The 18,073-nt window shown below is 46.6% G+C and overlaps 1 protein-coding gene across 1 annotated transcript in view; it reads right to left on the bottom strand.

The window, feature by feature from the left end:
* Window positions 1-13,624: 13,624 nt before the first annotated feature.
* The window catches only part of LOC137435727 (intermembrane lipid transfer protein VPS13C), a 124,935-nt gene continuing 120,486 nt past the window's right edge, over window positions 13,625-18,073 (bottom strand). Inside the window, exons 38-42 of the mRNA XM_078785117.1 lie at window positions 16,929-17,043; window positions 16,509-16,600; window positions 16,234-16,351; window positions 14,296-14,343; window positions 13,625-14,152 (exon numbers count right to left, since the gene is read on the bottom strand). Of these exons, the coding sequence (XP_078641243.1) occupies window positions 14,081-14,152; window positions 14,296-14,343; window positions 16,234-16,351; window positions 16,509-16,600; window positions 16,929-17,043 (445 nt within the window). The 3' untranslated portion in view covers window positions 13,625-14,080. The remainder of the gene's footprint in view (window positions 14,153-14,295; window positions 14,344-16,233; window positions 16,352-16,508; window positions 16,601-16,928; window positions 17,044-18,073) is intronic.

Here is an 18,073-nt window from a genome sequence, read left to right as displayed (position 1 = left end):
GATATTACCAACCATAGCTGGCAGGATGTCTGGTATTACTAACCATAGCTGGCAGGATGGCCGATATTACTAACCACAGCTGGCAGGATGGCCGATATTACTAACCATAGCTGGCAGAATGGCTGGTATTACTAACCATAGCTGGCAGGATAGCCGATATTACTAACCACAGCTGGCAGGATGGCCGATATTACCAACCATAGCTGGCAGGATGGCCGATATTACTAACCATAGCTGGCAGGATGGCCGATATTACTAACCATAGCTAGCAGGATGGCCGATATTACTAATCATAGCTGGCAGGGTGGCCGATATTACTAACCATAGCTAGCAGGATGGCCGATATTACTAATCATAGCTGGCAGGGTGGCCGATATTACTAACCACAGCTGGCAGGATGGCCGATATTACCAACCATAGCTGGCAGGATGGCCGATATTACTAATCATAGCTGGCAGGGTGGCCGATATTACTTACCATAGCTGGCAGGATGGCCGATATTACTAATCATAGCTGGCAGGATAGCCGATATTACTAACCACAGCTGGCAGGATGGCCGATATTACCAACCATAGCTGGCAGGATGGCCGATATTACTAATCATAGCTGGCAGGGTGGCCGATATTACTAACCATAGCTAGCAGGATGGCCGATATTACGAATCATAGCTGGCAGGGTGGCCGATATTACTAACCACAGCTGGCAGGATGGCCGATATTACCAACCATAGCTGGCAGGATGGCCGATATTACTAATCATAGCTGGCAGGGTGGCCGATATTACTAACCATAGCTGGCAGGATAGCCGATATTACTAACCATAGCTGGCAGGATGGCCGATATTACCAACCATAGCTGGCAGGATGGCCGATATTACTAATCATAGCTGGCAGGGTGGCCGATATTACTAACCATAGCTAGCAGGATGGCCGATATTACTAATCATAGCTGGCAGGGTGGCCGATATTACTAACCATAGCTGGCAGGATGGCCGATATTACTAACCACAGCTGGCAGGATGGCCGATATTACTAACCATAGCTGGCAGGATGGCCGATATTACCAACCATAGCTGGCAGGATGGCTGATATTACGAACCATAGCTGACAGGATAGCCGATATTACTAACCATAGCTGGCAGGATGGCTGATATTACTAACCATAGCTGGCAGGATGGCTGATATTACTAACCATAGCTGGCAGGATGGCCGATATTACGAACCATAGCTGGCAGGATGGCCGATATTACCAACCATAGCTGGCAGGATGGCCGATATTACTAATCATAGCTGGCAGGGTGGCCGATATTACTAACCATAGCTGGCAGGATAGCCGATATTACTAACCATAGCTGGCAGGATGGCCGATATTACCAACCATAGCTGGCGGGATGGCCGATATTACTAATCATAGCTGGCAGGGTGGCCGATATTACTAACCATAGCTAGCAGGATGGCCGATATTACTAATCATAGCTGGCAGGGTGGCCGATATTACTAACCATAGCTGGCAGGATGGCCGATATTACTAACCACAGCTGGCAGGATGGCCGATATTACTAACCATAGCTGGCAGGATAGCCGATATTACTAACCATAGCTGGCAGGATGGCCGATATTACCAACCATAGCTGGCAGGATGGCCGATATTACTAATCATAGCTGGCAGGGTGGCCGATATTACTAACCATAGCTAGCAGGATGGCCGATATTACTAATCATAGCTGGCAGGGTGGCCGATATTACTAACCATAGCTGGCAGGATGGCCGATATTACTAACCACAGCTGGCAGGATGGCCGATATTACCAACCATAGCTGGCAGGATGGCCGATATTACTAATCATAGCTGGCAGGGTGGCCGATATTACTAACCATAGCTGGCAGGATAGCCGATATTACTAACCATAGCTGGCAGGATGGCCGATATTACCAACCATAGCTGGCAGGATGGCCGATATTACTAATCATAGCTGGCAGGGTGGCCGATATTACTAACCATAGCTAGCAGGATGGCCGATATTACTAATCATAGCTGGCAGGGTGGCCGATATTACTAACCATAGCTGGCAGGATGGCCGATATTACTAACCACAGCTGGCAGGATGGCCGATATTACTAACCATAGCTGGCAGGATGGCCGATATTACCAACCATAGCTGGCAGGATGGCTGATATTACGAACCATAGCTGACAGGATAGCCGATATTACTAACCATAGCTGGCAGGATGGCTGATATTACTAACCATAGCTGGCAGGATGGCTGATATTACTAACCACAGCTGGCAGGATGGCCGATATTACGAACCATAGCTGGCAGGATGGCCGATATTACTAACCATAGCTGGCAGGTTGCCGATATTACTAACCATAGCTGGCAGGATGGCCGATATTAAGAACCACAGTTTTTTTTTTTTTTTTTTTTTGTATACAAGATCGAGGCTCGTGAAAGAGCTAACATTAATCACACAAAAAGACAAACCGACACACAAAACACAAAAAACAAGGGGAGCGGCAGACAAGATGGGGAGAGAGGGGGGAGGACACAAAAGAGAGGGGGAAGAAGGGGAAGGACACAAACACAACATTTGAGAGCAGGGACATCGGGAGGACTTGGGGGGAGGTGGGAGAGGAATAAAACATATGAACACTGCAAGGACTCTGGGGTGAATTACCGGGGGTAGAAAAGATCAAGGTTTTCGATGGGGGAAGATAAGAGATGGTGGTGAACAGCTGTTTTAAAGACCTGGAGGGAGGAGTGGGATTGAAGGGAGTGGGGGAGTTTGTTCCAGAGGCGGGAGAAAAGGGGAATGAAAGAGTGAAGGTGAGCAGAGAGCCTAGACTTTGGCAGTTTAACCATAAGAGGGTTGCAGGCAGATCTTGTGCGACCTGAAGGAATATTGGGGGGACAGAGCAGAGAGAGCTGGGGGAGCAAGGCCGGAGAGGAGTCGGTAGAAGACAGAAAGACCACCAACCTGCCTGCGGTGAGTGAGTGAAAGGCCCTCGGCGTTGACTACATCGCAGGAGATTCCAATGATTCTGAAAGCTTTGGCCTCAACAGCGTGAAGCCGAGCAAGGTGTGAGGCAGGAGCACCAGCCCAGAGGGGGGAACAGTATTCCATTGAGCTGGCAGGATGACTGATATTACTTACCATAGCTGGCAGGATGGCTGATATTACCAACCATAGCTGGCAGGATGACTGATATTACTAACCATAGCCGGCAGGATGGCCGATATTACTAACCACAGCTGGCAGGATGGCCGATATTACGAACCATAGCTGGCAGGATGGCCGATAATTACTAACCATTGCTGGCAGGATGGCTGATATTACTTACCATAGCTGGCAGGATGGCCGATATTACGAACCATAGCTGGCAGGATGGCCGATATTACGAACCACAGCTGGCAGGATGGCTGATATTACTAACCATAGCTGGCAGGATGCCGATATTACTAACCATAGCTGGCAGGATGGCCGATATTACTAACCATAGCTGGCAGGATGCCGATATTACTAACCATAGCTGGCAGGATGGCCGATATTACGAACCATAGCTGGCAGGATGGCCGATATTATGAACCATAGCTGGCAGGATGGCCGATATTACTAACCATAGCTGGCAGGATGGCCGATATTACGAACCACAGCTGGCAGGATGGCCGATATTACGAACCATATTTGGCAGGATGGCTGATATTATGAACCATAGCTGGCAGGATGGCCGATATCAGCCATCCTGATAACCATAGCTGGCAGGATGGCTGATATTACAAATCATAGCTGGCAGTATGGCTCATATTACTAACCATAGCTGGCAGGATGGCTGATATTACTAATCATAGCTGGCAGGATGGCCGATATTACTAATCATAGCTGGCAGGATGCCGATATTACTAATGCATAGCTGGCAGGATGGCTGATATTACTAATCATAGCTGGCAGGATGGCCGATATTACTAATCATAGCTGGCAGGATGGCTGATATTACTAACCATAGCTGGCAGGATGGCCGATATTACTAACCATAGCTGGCAGGATGGCTGATGTTACTAACCATAGCTGGAAGTATGGCCGATATTACTAACCATAGCTGGCAGGATGGCCGATATTACTAACCATAGCTGGCAGGATGGCTGATGTTACTAACCATAGCTGGAAGGATGGCCGATATTACTAACCATAGCTGGCAGGATGGCCGATATTACTAACCATAGCTGGAAGGATGGCCGATATTACTAACCATACCTGGAAGGATGGCCGATATTACTAACCATAGCTGGCAGGATGGCCGATATTACTAACCATTTTCTGGCAGGATGCCGATATTATTGACCATAGTTGGCAGGATGCCGATATTACTAACCATAGCTGGCAGGATGCCGATATTACTAACCATAGCTGGCAGGATGCCGATATTACTAACCATAGCTAGCAGGATGCCGATATTACTCACCATTTTCTGGCAGGATGCCGATATTACTGACCATAGCTGGCAGGATGCCGATATTACTAACCATAGCTGGAAGGATGGCCGATATTACTAACCATACCTGGAAGGATGGCCGATATTACTAACCATAGCTGGCAGGATGCCGATATTACTAACCATTTTCTGGCAGGATGCCGATATTACTGACCATAGTTGGCAGGATGCCGATATTACTAACCATAGCTGGCAGGATGCCGATATTACTAACCATAGCTGGCAGGATGCCGATATTACTAACCATAGCTAGCAGGATGCCGATATTACTCACCATTTTCTGGCAGGATGCCGATATTACTGACCATAGCTGGCAGGATGCCGATATTACTAACCATAGCTGGCAGGATGCCGATAGTACTAACCATAGCTGGCAGGATGCCGATATTACTAACCATAGCTGGCAGGATGGCCGATATTACTAACCATAGCTGGCAGGATGCCGATATTACTAACCATAGCTGGCAGGATGCCGATATTACTAACCATAGCTGGCAGGATGCCGATAGTACTAACCATAGCTGGCAGGATGCCGATATTACTAACCATAGCTAGCAGGATGCCGATATTACTCACCATTTTCTGGCAGGATGCCGATATTACTGACCATAGTTGGCAGGATGGCCGATATTGCTAACCATAGCTGGCAGGATGCCGATATTACTGACCATAGTTGGCAGGATGGCCGATATTACTAACTATAGCTGGCAGGATGCCGATATTACTAACCATAGCTGGCAGGATGCCGATAGTACTAACCATAGCTGGCAGGATGCCGATATTACTAACCATAGCTAGCAGGATGCCGATATTACTCACCATTTTCTGGCAGGATGCCGATATTACTGACCATAGTTGGCAGGATGGCCGATATTACTAACCATAGCTGGCAGGATGCCGATAGTACTAACCATAGCTGGCAGGATGCCGATATTACTAACCATAGCTGGCAGGATGCCGATAGTACTAACCATAGCTGGCAGGATGCCGATATTACTAACCATAGCTAGCAGGATGCCGATATTACTCACCATTTTCTGGCAGGATGCCGATATTACTGACCATAGTTGGCAGGATGGCCGATATTACTAACCATAGCTGGCAGGATGCCGATAGTACTAACCATAGCTGGCAGGATGCCGATAGTACTAACCATAGCTGGCAGGATGCCGATATTACTAACCATAGCTAGCAGGATGCCGATATTACTCACCATTTTCTGGCAGGATGCCGATATTACTAACCATAGCTGGCAGGATGCCGATAGTACTAACCATAGCTGGCAGGATGCCGATATTACTAACCATAGCTGGCAGGATGGCCGATATTACTAATCATAGCTGGCAGGATGCCGATATTACGAACCATAGTTGGCAGGATGGCCGATATTACTAACCATAGCTGGCAGGATGCCGATATTACTAACCATAGCTGGCAGGATGCCGATATTACTAACCATAGCTGGCAGGATGCCGATATTACTAACCATAGCTGGCAGGATGCCGATATTACGAACCATAGTTGGCAGGATGGCCGATATTACTAACCATAGCTGGCAGGATGCCGATATTACTAACCATAGCTGGCAGGATGCCGATATTACTAATCATAGCTGGCAGGATGGCTGATATTACTAATCATAGCTGGCAGGATGCCGATATTACTAATCATAGCTGGCAGGATGGCCGATATTACTAATCATAGCTGGCAGGATGCCGATATTACTAACCATAGCTGGCAGGATGGCTGATATTACTAATCACAGCTGGCAGGATGGCTGATATTACTAATCATAGCTGGCAGGATGCCGATATTACTAATCATAGCTGGCAGGATGGCCGATATTGCTAACCATAGCTGGCAGGATGCCGATATTACTAACCATAGCTGGCAGGATGGCTGATATTACCAATCATAGCTGGCAGGATGCCGATATTACTAACCATAGCTGGCGGGATGGCTGATATTACTAATCATAGCTGGCAGGATGCCGATATTACTAATCATAGCTGGCAGGATGGCCGATATTACTAATCATAGCTGGCAGGATGCCGATATTACTAACCATAGCTGGCAGGATGGCTGATATTACTAATCATAGCTGGCAGGATGGCTGATATTACTAATCATAGCTGGCAGGATGCCGATATTACTAATCATAGCTGGCAGGATGGCCGATATTACTAACCATAGCTGGCCGGATGGCTGATATTACTAATCATAGCTGGCAGGATGGCCGATATTATTAACCACAGCTGGCAGGATGGCCGAGTTGTACGCATACTCACCTCTGTCTATCCTGGGTTCCAATGTCGATCCATCTCTAAAGTGGCATTTTGGTATTTTATATACAGGGCGATATCAGTGGGCATTGACCATCGGAAAGATGTTAAACTGGGTATCCCATCTGCTCGCATTAGCTGGTGAACATTAAAGATCCCAGGATGTTCATCGAGATTTGTGGAATAGCTATTGCCGCCATCCTGAAGAAGTTACAAATTCCGACGAACCTAAAGGAGGCAGCATTGGCAGCACAGCTTCGCTCCCAGAAATAATGCTGGTCCGACTCACCTTTCGGGGGCGCAGCTCCGCTCCCAGAAATAATGCTTGTCCTACTCACCTATAGGGGGCACAGCACCGATCCCAGAAATAATGCTCGTCCTACTCACTTATAGGGGGCACAGCTTTGCTCCCAGAAATAATGCTCGTCCTCCTCACCTATAGGGGGCACAGCTTCGCTCCCAGAAATAATGCTCGTCCTCCTCACCTATAGGGAGCACAGCTCCGCTCCCAGAAATAATGCGTGTCCTACTCACCTATAGGAGGCACAGCTTCGCTCCCAGAAATAATGCCAGTCCTCCTCACCTATCAGGGACACAGCTTCGCCCCCAGAAATAATGCTAATCCTACTCACCTATAGGGGGCACAGCTTCGCTCCCAGAAATAATGCTGATCCGACTCAACTTTAGGGGGCACAGCTCCGCTCCCATAAATAATGCTACTCCTACTCACCTATAGGGGGCACTGCTTCGCTCCCAGAAATAATGCTTGCCCTACTCACCGAAAGGGGGAATCGCGGCTCCGCTTCCAGAAATAATGCTCGTCCGACTAACCGATAGGGGGCACTGTATTCGTGGCACAGCACCACTCCCAGAAATAATGCTACTTCTACTAACCTATAGGGGGCACCGCTCTGCTCCCAGAAATAATACGAATCCTCCTCACCGAGAGGGGGCACAGCTCCGCTTCCAGAAATAATGCTCGTCCTTCTAACCTATAGGGGGCACTGCATTCGTGGCACAGCACCACTCCCAGAAATAATGCTACTCCTACTAACCTATAGGGGGCACCGCTCCGCTCCCAGAAATAATACGAGTCCGACTCACCTATAGGGGGCACAGCTTCCCTCCCAGAAATAATGCTAGTCCTCACCTATAGGGGGCACCGCTCTGCTCCCAGAAATAATGCCAGTCCTACTCACCTTTCGGGGGCACAGCTTCGCTCCCAGAAATAATGCTTGACCTCCTTACCTATAGGGGGCACAGCTTCGCTCCCCGAAATAATGCTAGTCCGACTTACTTGTAGGGGGCACAGCTTCGCTCCCAGAAATAATGCTCGTCCTCCCCCCCCCCCTCCCCTAGAGGGCACAGCTCCGCTCCCAGAAATAATGCTCGTCCTACTCACCTATCGGGGGCACAGCTTCGCTCCCAGAAATAATGCTAGCCCTACTCACCTGTAGGGGGCACAGCTTCGCTCCCAGAAATAATGCCAGTCCTCCTCACCTATCGGGGGCACAGATTCGCTCCCAGAAATAATGCTACTCCTACTCACCTATTGGGGGAACAGCTTTACTCCCAGAAATAATGCTACTCCTCCTCACCTCGGGGGCACAGATTCGCTCCCAGAAATAATGCTACTCCTACTCACCTTTTGGGGGAACAGCTTTACTCCCAGAAATAATGCTAGTCCTACTCACCAACAGGGGGCGCTTCGGTCCCAGAAATAATGCTAGTCCTACTCACCTATAGGAGGCACAGCTCCGCTCCCAGAAACAATGCTTGTCCTACTCACCTATGGGAGGCACAGCTTCGCTCCCAGAAATAATGCCAGTCCTCCTCACCTATCAGGGGCACAGCCTCGCTCCCAGATATAATGCTAGTCCTCCTCACCTATAGGGGGCACAGCTTCGCTCCCAGAAATAATGCTACTCCTACTCACCTATAGGGGGCACAGCTTCGCTCCCAGAAATAATGCTACTCCTACTCACCAACAGGGGACACAGCTTCGCTCCCAGAAATAATGCTAGTCCTACTCACTTATAGGGGGCACAGCTTTGCTCCCAGAAATAATGCTCGTCCTCCTCACCTATAGGGGGCACAGCTTCGCTCCCAGAAATAATGCTCGTCCTCCTCACCTATAGGGAGCACAGCTCCGCTCCCAGAAATAATGCGTGTCCTACTCACCTATAGGAGGCACAGCTTCGCTCCCAGAAATAATGCCAGTCCTCCTCACCTATCAGGGACACAGCTTCGCCCCCAGAAATAATGCTACTCCTACTCACCTATAGGGGGCACAGCTTCGCTCCCAGAAATAATGCTAGTCCTACTCACCTATAGGGGGCACAGCTCCGCTTCCAGAAATAATACTTGTCCTACTAACCTATAGGGGGCACTGCATTCGTGGCACAGCACCACTCCCAGAAATAATGCTACTCCTACTCACCTATAGGGGGCACAGCTTCGCTCCCAGAAATAATGCTGGGAGCGAAGCTGATGCTGGGAGCGAAGCTGAGCCAAACTGATCATCAATTTGGATTCAGACCAGGTCACTCTACTCTGGACATGCTGCTTCTCCTGTCTCAACAATGGATGGAGGTCCTCAATGCCAAACAGGAAATCAGAGCTGTCTCCCTCGACATATCACGTGCCTTCGATACGGTCTGGCACCCAGCTCTGCTCACCAAACTCTACTCCTATGGTATCCATGGAAATCTCCATGCATGGCTTGCGGACTTCCTCTCTGGTCGTAGTCAACGTGTGGCCCTGAATGGATTTCTATCATCTCCCCTTCCTGTCCAGGCTGGAGTTCCCCAAGGCAGTGTGCTGGGCCCTGTGCTTTTTCTGGTCTTTATCAATGATCTCTCCGACTCTCTGGAAAATCCTCTCTATCTCTTTGCTGATGACTCCACTCTCTGCCGCTCCATTCCTCTTCCCTCAGATCGGCAGTCTGCAGCCTCCTCACTCTCTGAAGACCTGGACAAAATCACAGACTGGTCAAACAAGTGGAACATGTCTTTCAATCCTGACAAATCTCACACTCTTACTATGTCTCTCCGAAAAGATCGACTGGACAACCCTCCCATCTACTTTCTCAACAATCCTCTCCAAGAAGTTCTGTCGCTGAAGCTTTTGGGTCTCACTATCTGCCATGATCTTTCTTGGGAAAACCACATTTCCAAGCTGGCCTGCAAAGCCAGTCGCCGACTGGGCATCCTCCGTCGTGCGAAGTCCTTCCTTGGCACACCTGAGCTCCTCACCACGTACAAGGCTTTCATCCGCAGCTCAATGGAATACTGCTCTCCCCTCTGGGCTGGTGCTCCTGCCTCACACCTAGCTCGTCTTCACGCTGTTGAAAGCAAAGCATTCAGAATCATTGGAATCTCCCGTGATGAAGCTAACTCCAAGGGCCTCTCACTCACTCACCGCAGGCAGGTTGGTGGTCTTTCCGTCTTCTACCGACTCCTCTCCGGCCTTGCTCCCCCAGCTCTCTCTGTGCTCTGTCCCCCAAATATTCCTACAGGTCGCACAAGATCTGCCAGCAAGCCTCTGATGGTTAAACTGCCGAAATCTCGGCTCTCTGCTCACCTTCACTCCTTCATTCCTCTTTTCTCCCGCCTCTGGAACAAACTCCCACACTCCCTTCAATCCCACTCCTCCCTCCAGGTCTTTAAAACAGCTGTTCACCACCATCTCTTATCTTCCCCCATCCAAAACCTTGATCTTTTCTACCCCCACTAATTCACCCCAGATCCACCTTGTTTGTAATTCCAACTTCTTTCCTGGTAGTCCTGGCAGTGTCCATATGTTTTATGCCTCTCCCACCCCCTTTCCCATGCCTCCCCCCCAAAGCCCTCTCCCTCCCACAGATCTCTCGATGTCTCCATGTCTCTCGGTTCCTGCTCTAAAATGTTGTGTTTGTGTCCTTCCCCCTCTCTCTCCATCTTGTCTACCGCTCCCGATGTTATTTGTTCTATGTGTCGGTTTGTCGGTTATGTGTCGGTTTGTCTTTCTGTGTGATAAATGTTCGCTCTTTCACGAGCCTCGATCTTGTATACAAAAAAAAAAAAAAAAAAAAATGCTTGTCCTACTCACCTATAGGGGGCACAGCTCTGCTTCCAGAAATAATACTTGTCCTACTAACCTATAGGGGGCACCGCTCCGCTTCCAGAAATAATACGAGTCCTACTAACCTCTAGGGGGCACTGCATTGGCGGCACAGCACCGCTCCTAGAAATAATGCTAATCCTACTACCTATAGGGGGCACTGCATTAGCGGCACAGCACCGCTCCCAGAAATAATGCTCACCAGGTAATTTGTGCGTACCACGTGGCTGCTGGTGTGCATCATATTTGCCTTCCTTCGCCCTATGACAGTGATAAAGTAGACTACGGATTTTTATGTTAAGAAAATAGGCCTTTTATGTTTTGAAAAGCGGTATTTTTTTTTTTTAATGTGAAAAAATCCCGAAATATTTTTTTCCCCCGTTTTATTAATTTTTTATTATTACCAAGTTTTTCAGAAATCAGTCAAAAAAAGAACAAAAAATGGTAAGCTTTTTCCTGCACAACATTAAGCACTCTGGGCTAGTAAACAGGTAAAAAATGACGTTCAGGTACCTTTATTGCAACCGCATTGTTTGATAAGTCGAGGACTAGAAGAAATTGACAAGACCCTTTTAGGAACGGTTAAAGTAGGTGTTTGAAATCATTATCTTGGTAATGTTCTCCTTGGTGAAGCGGTGTCGGCGGTCGGTGAGGACGTTTCTGTAGACGGAGAAGGACCTTTCCACGTCGACGCTGATGATGGGGCAGTACCTCAAGAGGGGGATGTCGGCAAGCTTGACTCCAGCCGGCACACCAACCTCAGATCCGTGCTGATCTCCATCCAGGATCAACGCCACTGTCCTCAGCACACCAATGTCGGGATTGCGCTGCAGCACCGCCTTGAACTTGGTGAGCAGGATCTCCTTACGGCAGCCTCGGATCTTTTCGAGCTCCTCCTTGGCCTGATCACCTTGGAAGGCCTTGGCCAGCTCCATGCCGGCCTCCTCCAGCTGCTTAAGGATCTTCGGGATGAACGACACGTGGGCATTTAAGAAGACCAAACTGAGCTTGATGTCCGCCTTTCCGAACAGGTCCTTGGCACTCCGGATTGCCACCGCGTCGTCATCGTTCAGCTGGTCCACAATGTCCTTGACGGCCTCGAAGTGCTCGGCGTAAAACACCGCGGCGTCGATCCACGTCCCCCACCGAGTCAGAATGGGCTCCGGGGGGAGAGAAAGATTGGGCTGCTGCTCCTTCCAAAGGACAACACGCGACGGGGCTTTGATGAACACCTTCTTCGTCGTGGCAATCAGGTCGTTGACGTCCTTGAACATTTCTCGGACTGTCTCGCAGACACCGTGGAGCGCGTGGGCAACGCAAGTCACATGCAGCAAGTCCGGGAAGAGTTCCTTCAGGGCATGGCCGGCCTTGATCATATAGGCCGCGGCGTCGCTGACGAGGACCTTGAGGCACTCCGGCTTGAAATCAGGCCAAAGATAGCTCAGCGTGTCATTGACTGCGCGCACGATCTCCCCGGAGTTGGTCTTCTCCAGAAACATGCACTGGATGAGGTGGGGACGAAAGTACCCCTCCTTGGACAAGCGTCCAGCGATGATGTTGGCCACATATCGACCTGCCGAATCTGTCGTCTCGTCGACGGACAGCCAGATGGGCTGCTGTCCGAGGTCGGCACGGATCCCCGCCAAGGCCTCGTCGTAGCACTTGTCGAGGTAGTGTTTTCGAATCCAGCTTTCATCGGGGATCTGGAGAGTGATGTGCTTCTCCAGGAACGACCGGAGGGCAGGGTTTTCCAATTTCGACCATGGGATGCCAGCGGCCAGCATGGCCTGGCACAGCTCCTGAGCCACGACGTCGCACTTGTGCCTCTTTCGGCCACCAAAGTCCTCCATGGTGGCTTGCGTGACCGTCCCCTTCTTCTTCAAGGCCAAGTTGCTCTTGTGGCGGTCTCCTCGGACATGTTGGGCCAGCTCAGACTTCTGCTTCGCCCGGAAAGTCTTTTCACAAGCTCGACAGAAAGCCGTGTCACTCGACACGTACTTGAAGGTGGCCCCATCACCGCCAGCGTTGAATTCCTTCAGCCACTTGTCACGAAGAGCAGCACTCATCTTGATAGGAGACTTGTTCACACTTTGTGTACACTCTCTCACTGTAGTACACCGCCTCACTGCTGTACACGCTGGGGACGCAACGCACGCAAGTGGACGCAACGTTTTGTTTTTGAGATCGATCGCAGTTAAAAATTTCGATCGCAGTTTAAAATTTCGAAAAATTCCCTAATTTCTTTTAGCGTTGCCAGACATTTTCGACCAAAAAGGGCATTTTATTTTATTTTTCCCGAAAAAGGGCGAAATAATTTTTTCCTCCGAAAATAGCAAAATAATTTTTTTGCGCGCAAAAAAGTCGTTTTATATGAAAAAATATTTTTTATTTTTTCATATAAAAATCCGATGTGCAGTGATAACTCATCTTGCTCTTCGCCAAAAGCACCACGGGATATTTAATGGCGACCGACTAATGTAAGCAAGTGGGACATCAGACAACCTGCCGAAGAAGCACCAATCTGAGAGTTTATCATCAATTTTGGGATCAAACCCAGGACTAGAAAGCTCAAAGGTAAGTTGTCCGTACACTACTTCCGCACCATCTTATTATACGGCGGGCCATCTAAAGGTGTTAAACTACTGAAAGAGCAGGAAAGCTCCCTAACAAAGTGCGTATAATGGCAAAAGTTGCATCTGAAACGTAAAATTCAGCAACAATGGATGTAAATAGAAACCCAAGAAATAGTTCAAAATAAGCAAATGGAACACAATATTTATTGAAAGAATGACACATTCAGGGTTCTCCTTGTTACCAAGTTATATGTGACAATAAGTGCAAAAACGACGTGATGTCTAGTGAATAAATCAATCATTGGCAATGGAAAAAAAATCACTCATCATTACATTTCTTTACCTGTCATCATTAGTGGCACATTAAAAAAACAAAACCATGATTGAATACGTATATGCTCTTGGCCAAAAAAACAACAACAACAACAACAACAATTTTTTTTTTTTTTGAGTCAGAGAATCACGGCCGAATCAAGTGCTCAGGAAAAAAATCATTAATCATTACATTTATTTACCTGTCATCATTAGATTAGTGGCACATTAAAAAAACAAAACCATGATTGAATATATGCTCTTGGCAAAAAACAAAAAAAAAAACAATCAAAATTGAGCCAGAGAATCACGGCCGAATCAAGTGCTCAGGAAGTCGCCGGATGCATCTTCTGCTCCCGCCAATCCAGCTGTGCCTCTTCCAGCTTTCGCACGAACCACTGGAACGCAAAGAAGAAGAAGAAAAAGGACAAAAACAACATATTTATCTTATTTCATTGTGATGACGTCAGAAAATGTCACATTTAATATTGAGAGGGCCAGTGGTGAATGGCACGTGCCCTGAACGTGACGTGGTGATTACCTCTGCAGTTCTGGCATCTGGGAAAGAAACGTTTTGTGCTTTTTCTGTCTGAAAAAGAAAAGACCAGGAATGAGGATCGACGCAATTTATTCAGGTGAAATGTGTATTCACAGTTGAATGAAATATCACCAAGTGTTCAATTCAGTCTTATATAAGAAAACTTTTGAGTTCAGGGAACGCGCTTCAAGGTTCGTTGTATTTCCTTTATATAAAACTTTTTATTGTTGTACAGCGCTCCTTTCCCATTCCATCTCCAGGCGCTGCATGACATCATCATCACCAGACACCAAAGGGGGCCCGGTGATGACGTGCGCTTAAAGGGAGTATTCAGTTTTCTTTTTTCTTTTTTCCCCTCAGCTTTCACTCCGTTTGCTTTCTTGTTTATTTTGTTTTCTTGTTTATTTTGTTTTCTTGTTTTTTTTTGTTTTTTGTCCAGGCAATATCTCAGCCATCCTTTGAGCAAGGAAGCTGAAATTTGGGCACAATAGTGAATAAGTGCTTTGGAAAAAACTATTTCTTATTTTTTTATTAATCAATTAATTGATTGATTATTTAATTATAATTCATTTATTAAGTACTTATTTATTTTCTTTCTTATCTGGGCAATATCTCAGGTAACTTTTGAGCTAGGAAGCTGATATTTGGACATGACAGTGACGAAGTGATTTTGCTATAAAGGATACTTTTGATTTTTGATTAATAAATTAATAAATGAATTATTTCTTGATTAGTCAAGTAATCAAATATTTTTTATGATCAATTAATTACCTGTTCAATTAATTTTCAAAAGTTACAGCTTCGGATGAAACACTGGTGGTTTCGGTATGCTATTAGCCAATTGATTAAGAAATTAATTATTTTACGATTATTATTTACTTATTTTAATTACGCAATGAATCAATCGATTATTGTACACCTCTCCCTTCCAATACCGTCTCTATGTGCTGCACGGCGGCATCGCTGGAGGATATGTTATTTATTTATTTGGCATGGGGCGGTGCATTTTGAACGTATCGCTACTGGTTTAACTTCTTTTTGTATACAAAGTGGAGGCTTGTGGAGGAGCTAGAACATAGAATGGATCAGGATGTAACAAAACAAAAGGAACAGCAGAACTAGAGTGGGGAAACTCTACAACAGCAAGGTTGAGGGACAAAATGGAGTGAGACTTGGATGAATAAGGGAAGTGAGGAAGGATGAGGGGCAGGAGAGGACACTCAGGATGGACAAGATGGATACAGAAGCAAACTCTCAGGAAGGAAAAAGTGGAAATTTGGAACAAGGTTGGCTTAGGGAAGTTTAATGGGGGCAGAAAAGATCATGGTTTCGGATGGGGGATGATCTGAGATGGTGTTGAACAGCTGTCTTGAAGACCTGGAGGGAAGCATGAGATTTGAGTGTGTGTGGAAGTTAGTTCCATAGGAGAGGGGACGAGGAAGGGGGGGGGGGGGGGGGGGAGGTTGGGGGGAGAAGAGGAAAGAATGAGTGATGATTAGCAGTGATTCTGGATTTTGGGAGTTTCACAGGAAGGGAGAGGGGGGGGGGGGGGGGGGAGGTAGGGTGGTGGTAAAGGGGTCGAAGCATGGAAAGAGTAGAGGACGCAAGACCAGAAGGAAGGCGGGAGACAGTAGAGACCAACTTGAATGAGTTAAGAGTTGAATTTTCATTGTTAGATCTTTACATGCTTCCTTATTTTCCAAAACTTCCTCTTATTGTAGACCCCTTGTTTTAAGCTGTCATCTTTACTCTGCAAATTGCATGGGATAGTAGGTTTTAATCACATTGAACTCTATTTTAACAAAGACCAGACCTGACACCTCAATGGCAAACATGCTCCCAAGTGAGGCACCTGTTGCATCCATTACAATAAGCATCACAAAGACAAGTGTGGTGTCAACTTTGCAGTGTTGCATTCTAGATTACACTGAAACACAGCACCTTCAGGAATATAGTGACTTTCTCATTTTGAAATGTCGCAATCATAACTATCTCAAGAGGGTATTGCCACACACAGTCCAGCTGCTCAAGAACGTCCCTCTTCAGAAGCATAAGACGTCTACAAGGTAGGGGTGACATTTAGGGTGGGACTTATCAGGGAAATGCAAATTTCAACAACTTTCCAAAATGTTTATCACATTTATATTTACATTGCCCTCTGGTGCCTCAAATACATTCATTGAAGGGAAATGGAGGTCTCATTATGATTGTCATACCTGTTTGTTATCAACACCATCTTGACATTGTCTGGGCTCAGAGACACGTGTGCAAAGTACCGATCGGATGAATATTGTCCATCCTCTGCAGTCTTGAGCGGTGGAGGTTCAGGGAAGATGGAAAACATTTTATAGAAACCAGTTGAGTGTTGTCATTATTACACAAACAAAGAGCTAAACTCAAATGGGAGAAATGATGGAAACCCTTGGCCAAATTTAAACCAAAATCCTATTTCATCTTTGGAGATACAATCATTGGAGGACAGCGATTCAGGAGTGGTTGAACTTATCATCGCTGTATGAGATTAGTGAAGCAGAGCATTTCGTATTTGTTTAAACAGAAAAACCCAGAAAGGAACAACCACCGGCTATTCTGTGAATTATTTCATGCAAGACAGAAATAAAGAAACAGTGGAGAACCTGCAAGAGGAGGTTTGCTTCGCTCTCTCTAGAAGTGAATGGGCGAACGATGCCGTCAGCTCTGATGACTCGAGGAGGGCGAACACGGTGAATGTTTTCAGACGATTCAGCAACCTGGGCATCGGAGGAGGAGGAAAACAGCAAATTTTTGTTCCCGGTGTCTGCAATTGCATTTCTCATCTCAATGTGTCATCATTGTACAACTGCTCACACTACTCAATTAATACGTATACAATTCCACTTTCTCTAAGCCCTGCGCCAAAATATTATTGTTCAGCATCAGATCCCTTCGTGCCGGCTCTTCGGGTTATTTTCACATCAACCGAGATCGAAACAAGACACCTACCTTGATATTTGTTTTACAGTACCTTTTATAAACAGTAGTTAGAGTCATCAGATTTGGCCAATGCACCAGCCAGAGGCCAGACATACAGGTGAAGATCGACACCGTAGACGTAGTACATCATGTTACCATATTGCAAATCTGATTCACCCCAAACGATGAAGAATCCAAATAAGAGCCATAAAAAGAAGCATTAAGATTCATGGTGGGGTCTTAGTTCTCGAATTAAACACAAGGTTGAAACCTGAAAATTATTATGCAATTCACCGCCGAATAAAGCAACATTTGGATTCGATGTACCAACGGGTGTCACAAGTTGGGTTACCCCCTATATGTTTCATATATGTTCATGTCTTTTATTTATGTATAATCACACAACAGATGACCTGAAGCATGGTTTACGGAATGCGTTTTCAACTGCCTCCCAAAACAAAAAGATGTTATGTTCAATATCAAAGAGAACATGTGGATGCATTAAACTGCAATGTAACATGATGGTGCACACCCTGACGTTCTTGACACTTAAAATGCCATTATGTTTCTGCAAATGTGATGGAATGTGAGTGTGATGGAATGTGAGTAAATGCAGCTACAGTCGTGGCCAAAAATATTGGCACCCTTGCGCTTTTTTCAAATAATTCACAATATTCATGAAAAATAAGTTGAAATTGACAAAAGTATTTGGTCTCCACAATTCTTTATTTCACTGTTAATATTACAGAACCTTTGTTTTTTATTCAGAACTCAATATATCCTTTTAAATCAGAAAATAAAAATAAATGGCATTGACAAAATCATTGAC

This window comes from Myxine glutinosa, chromosome 9 (assembly GCF_964187855.1).
Source record: "Myxine glutinosa chromosome 9, kmMyxGlut1.1, whole genome shotgun sequence".
Classification (NCBI taxonomy): domain Eukaryota; kingdom Metazoa; phylum Chordata; class Myxini; order Myxiniformes; family Myxinidae; genus Myxine; species Myxine glutinosa.
This window is presented reverse-complemented; position numbering and strand designations above follow the sequence as displayed.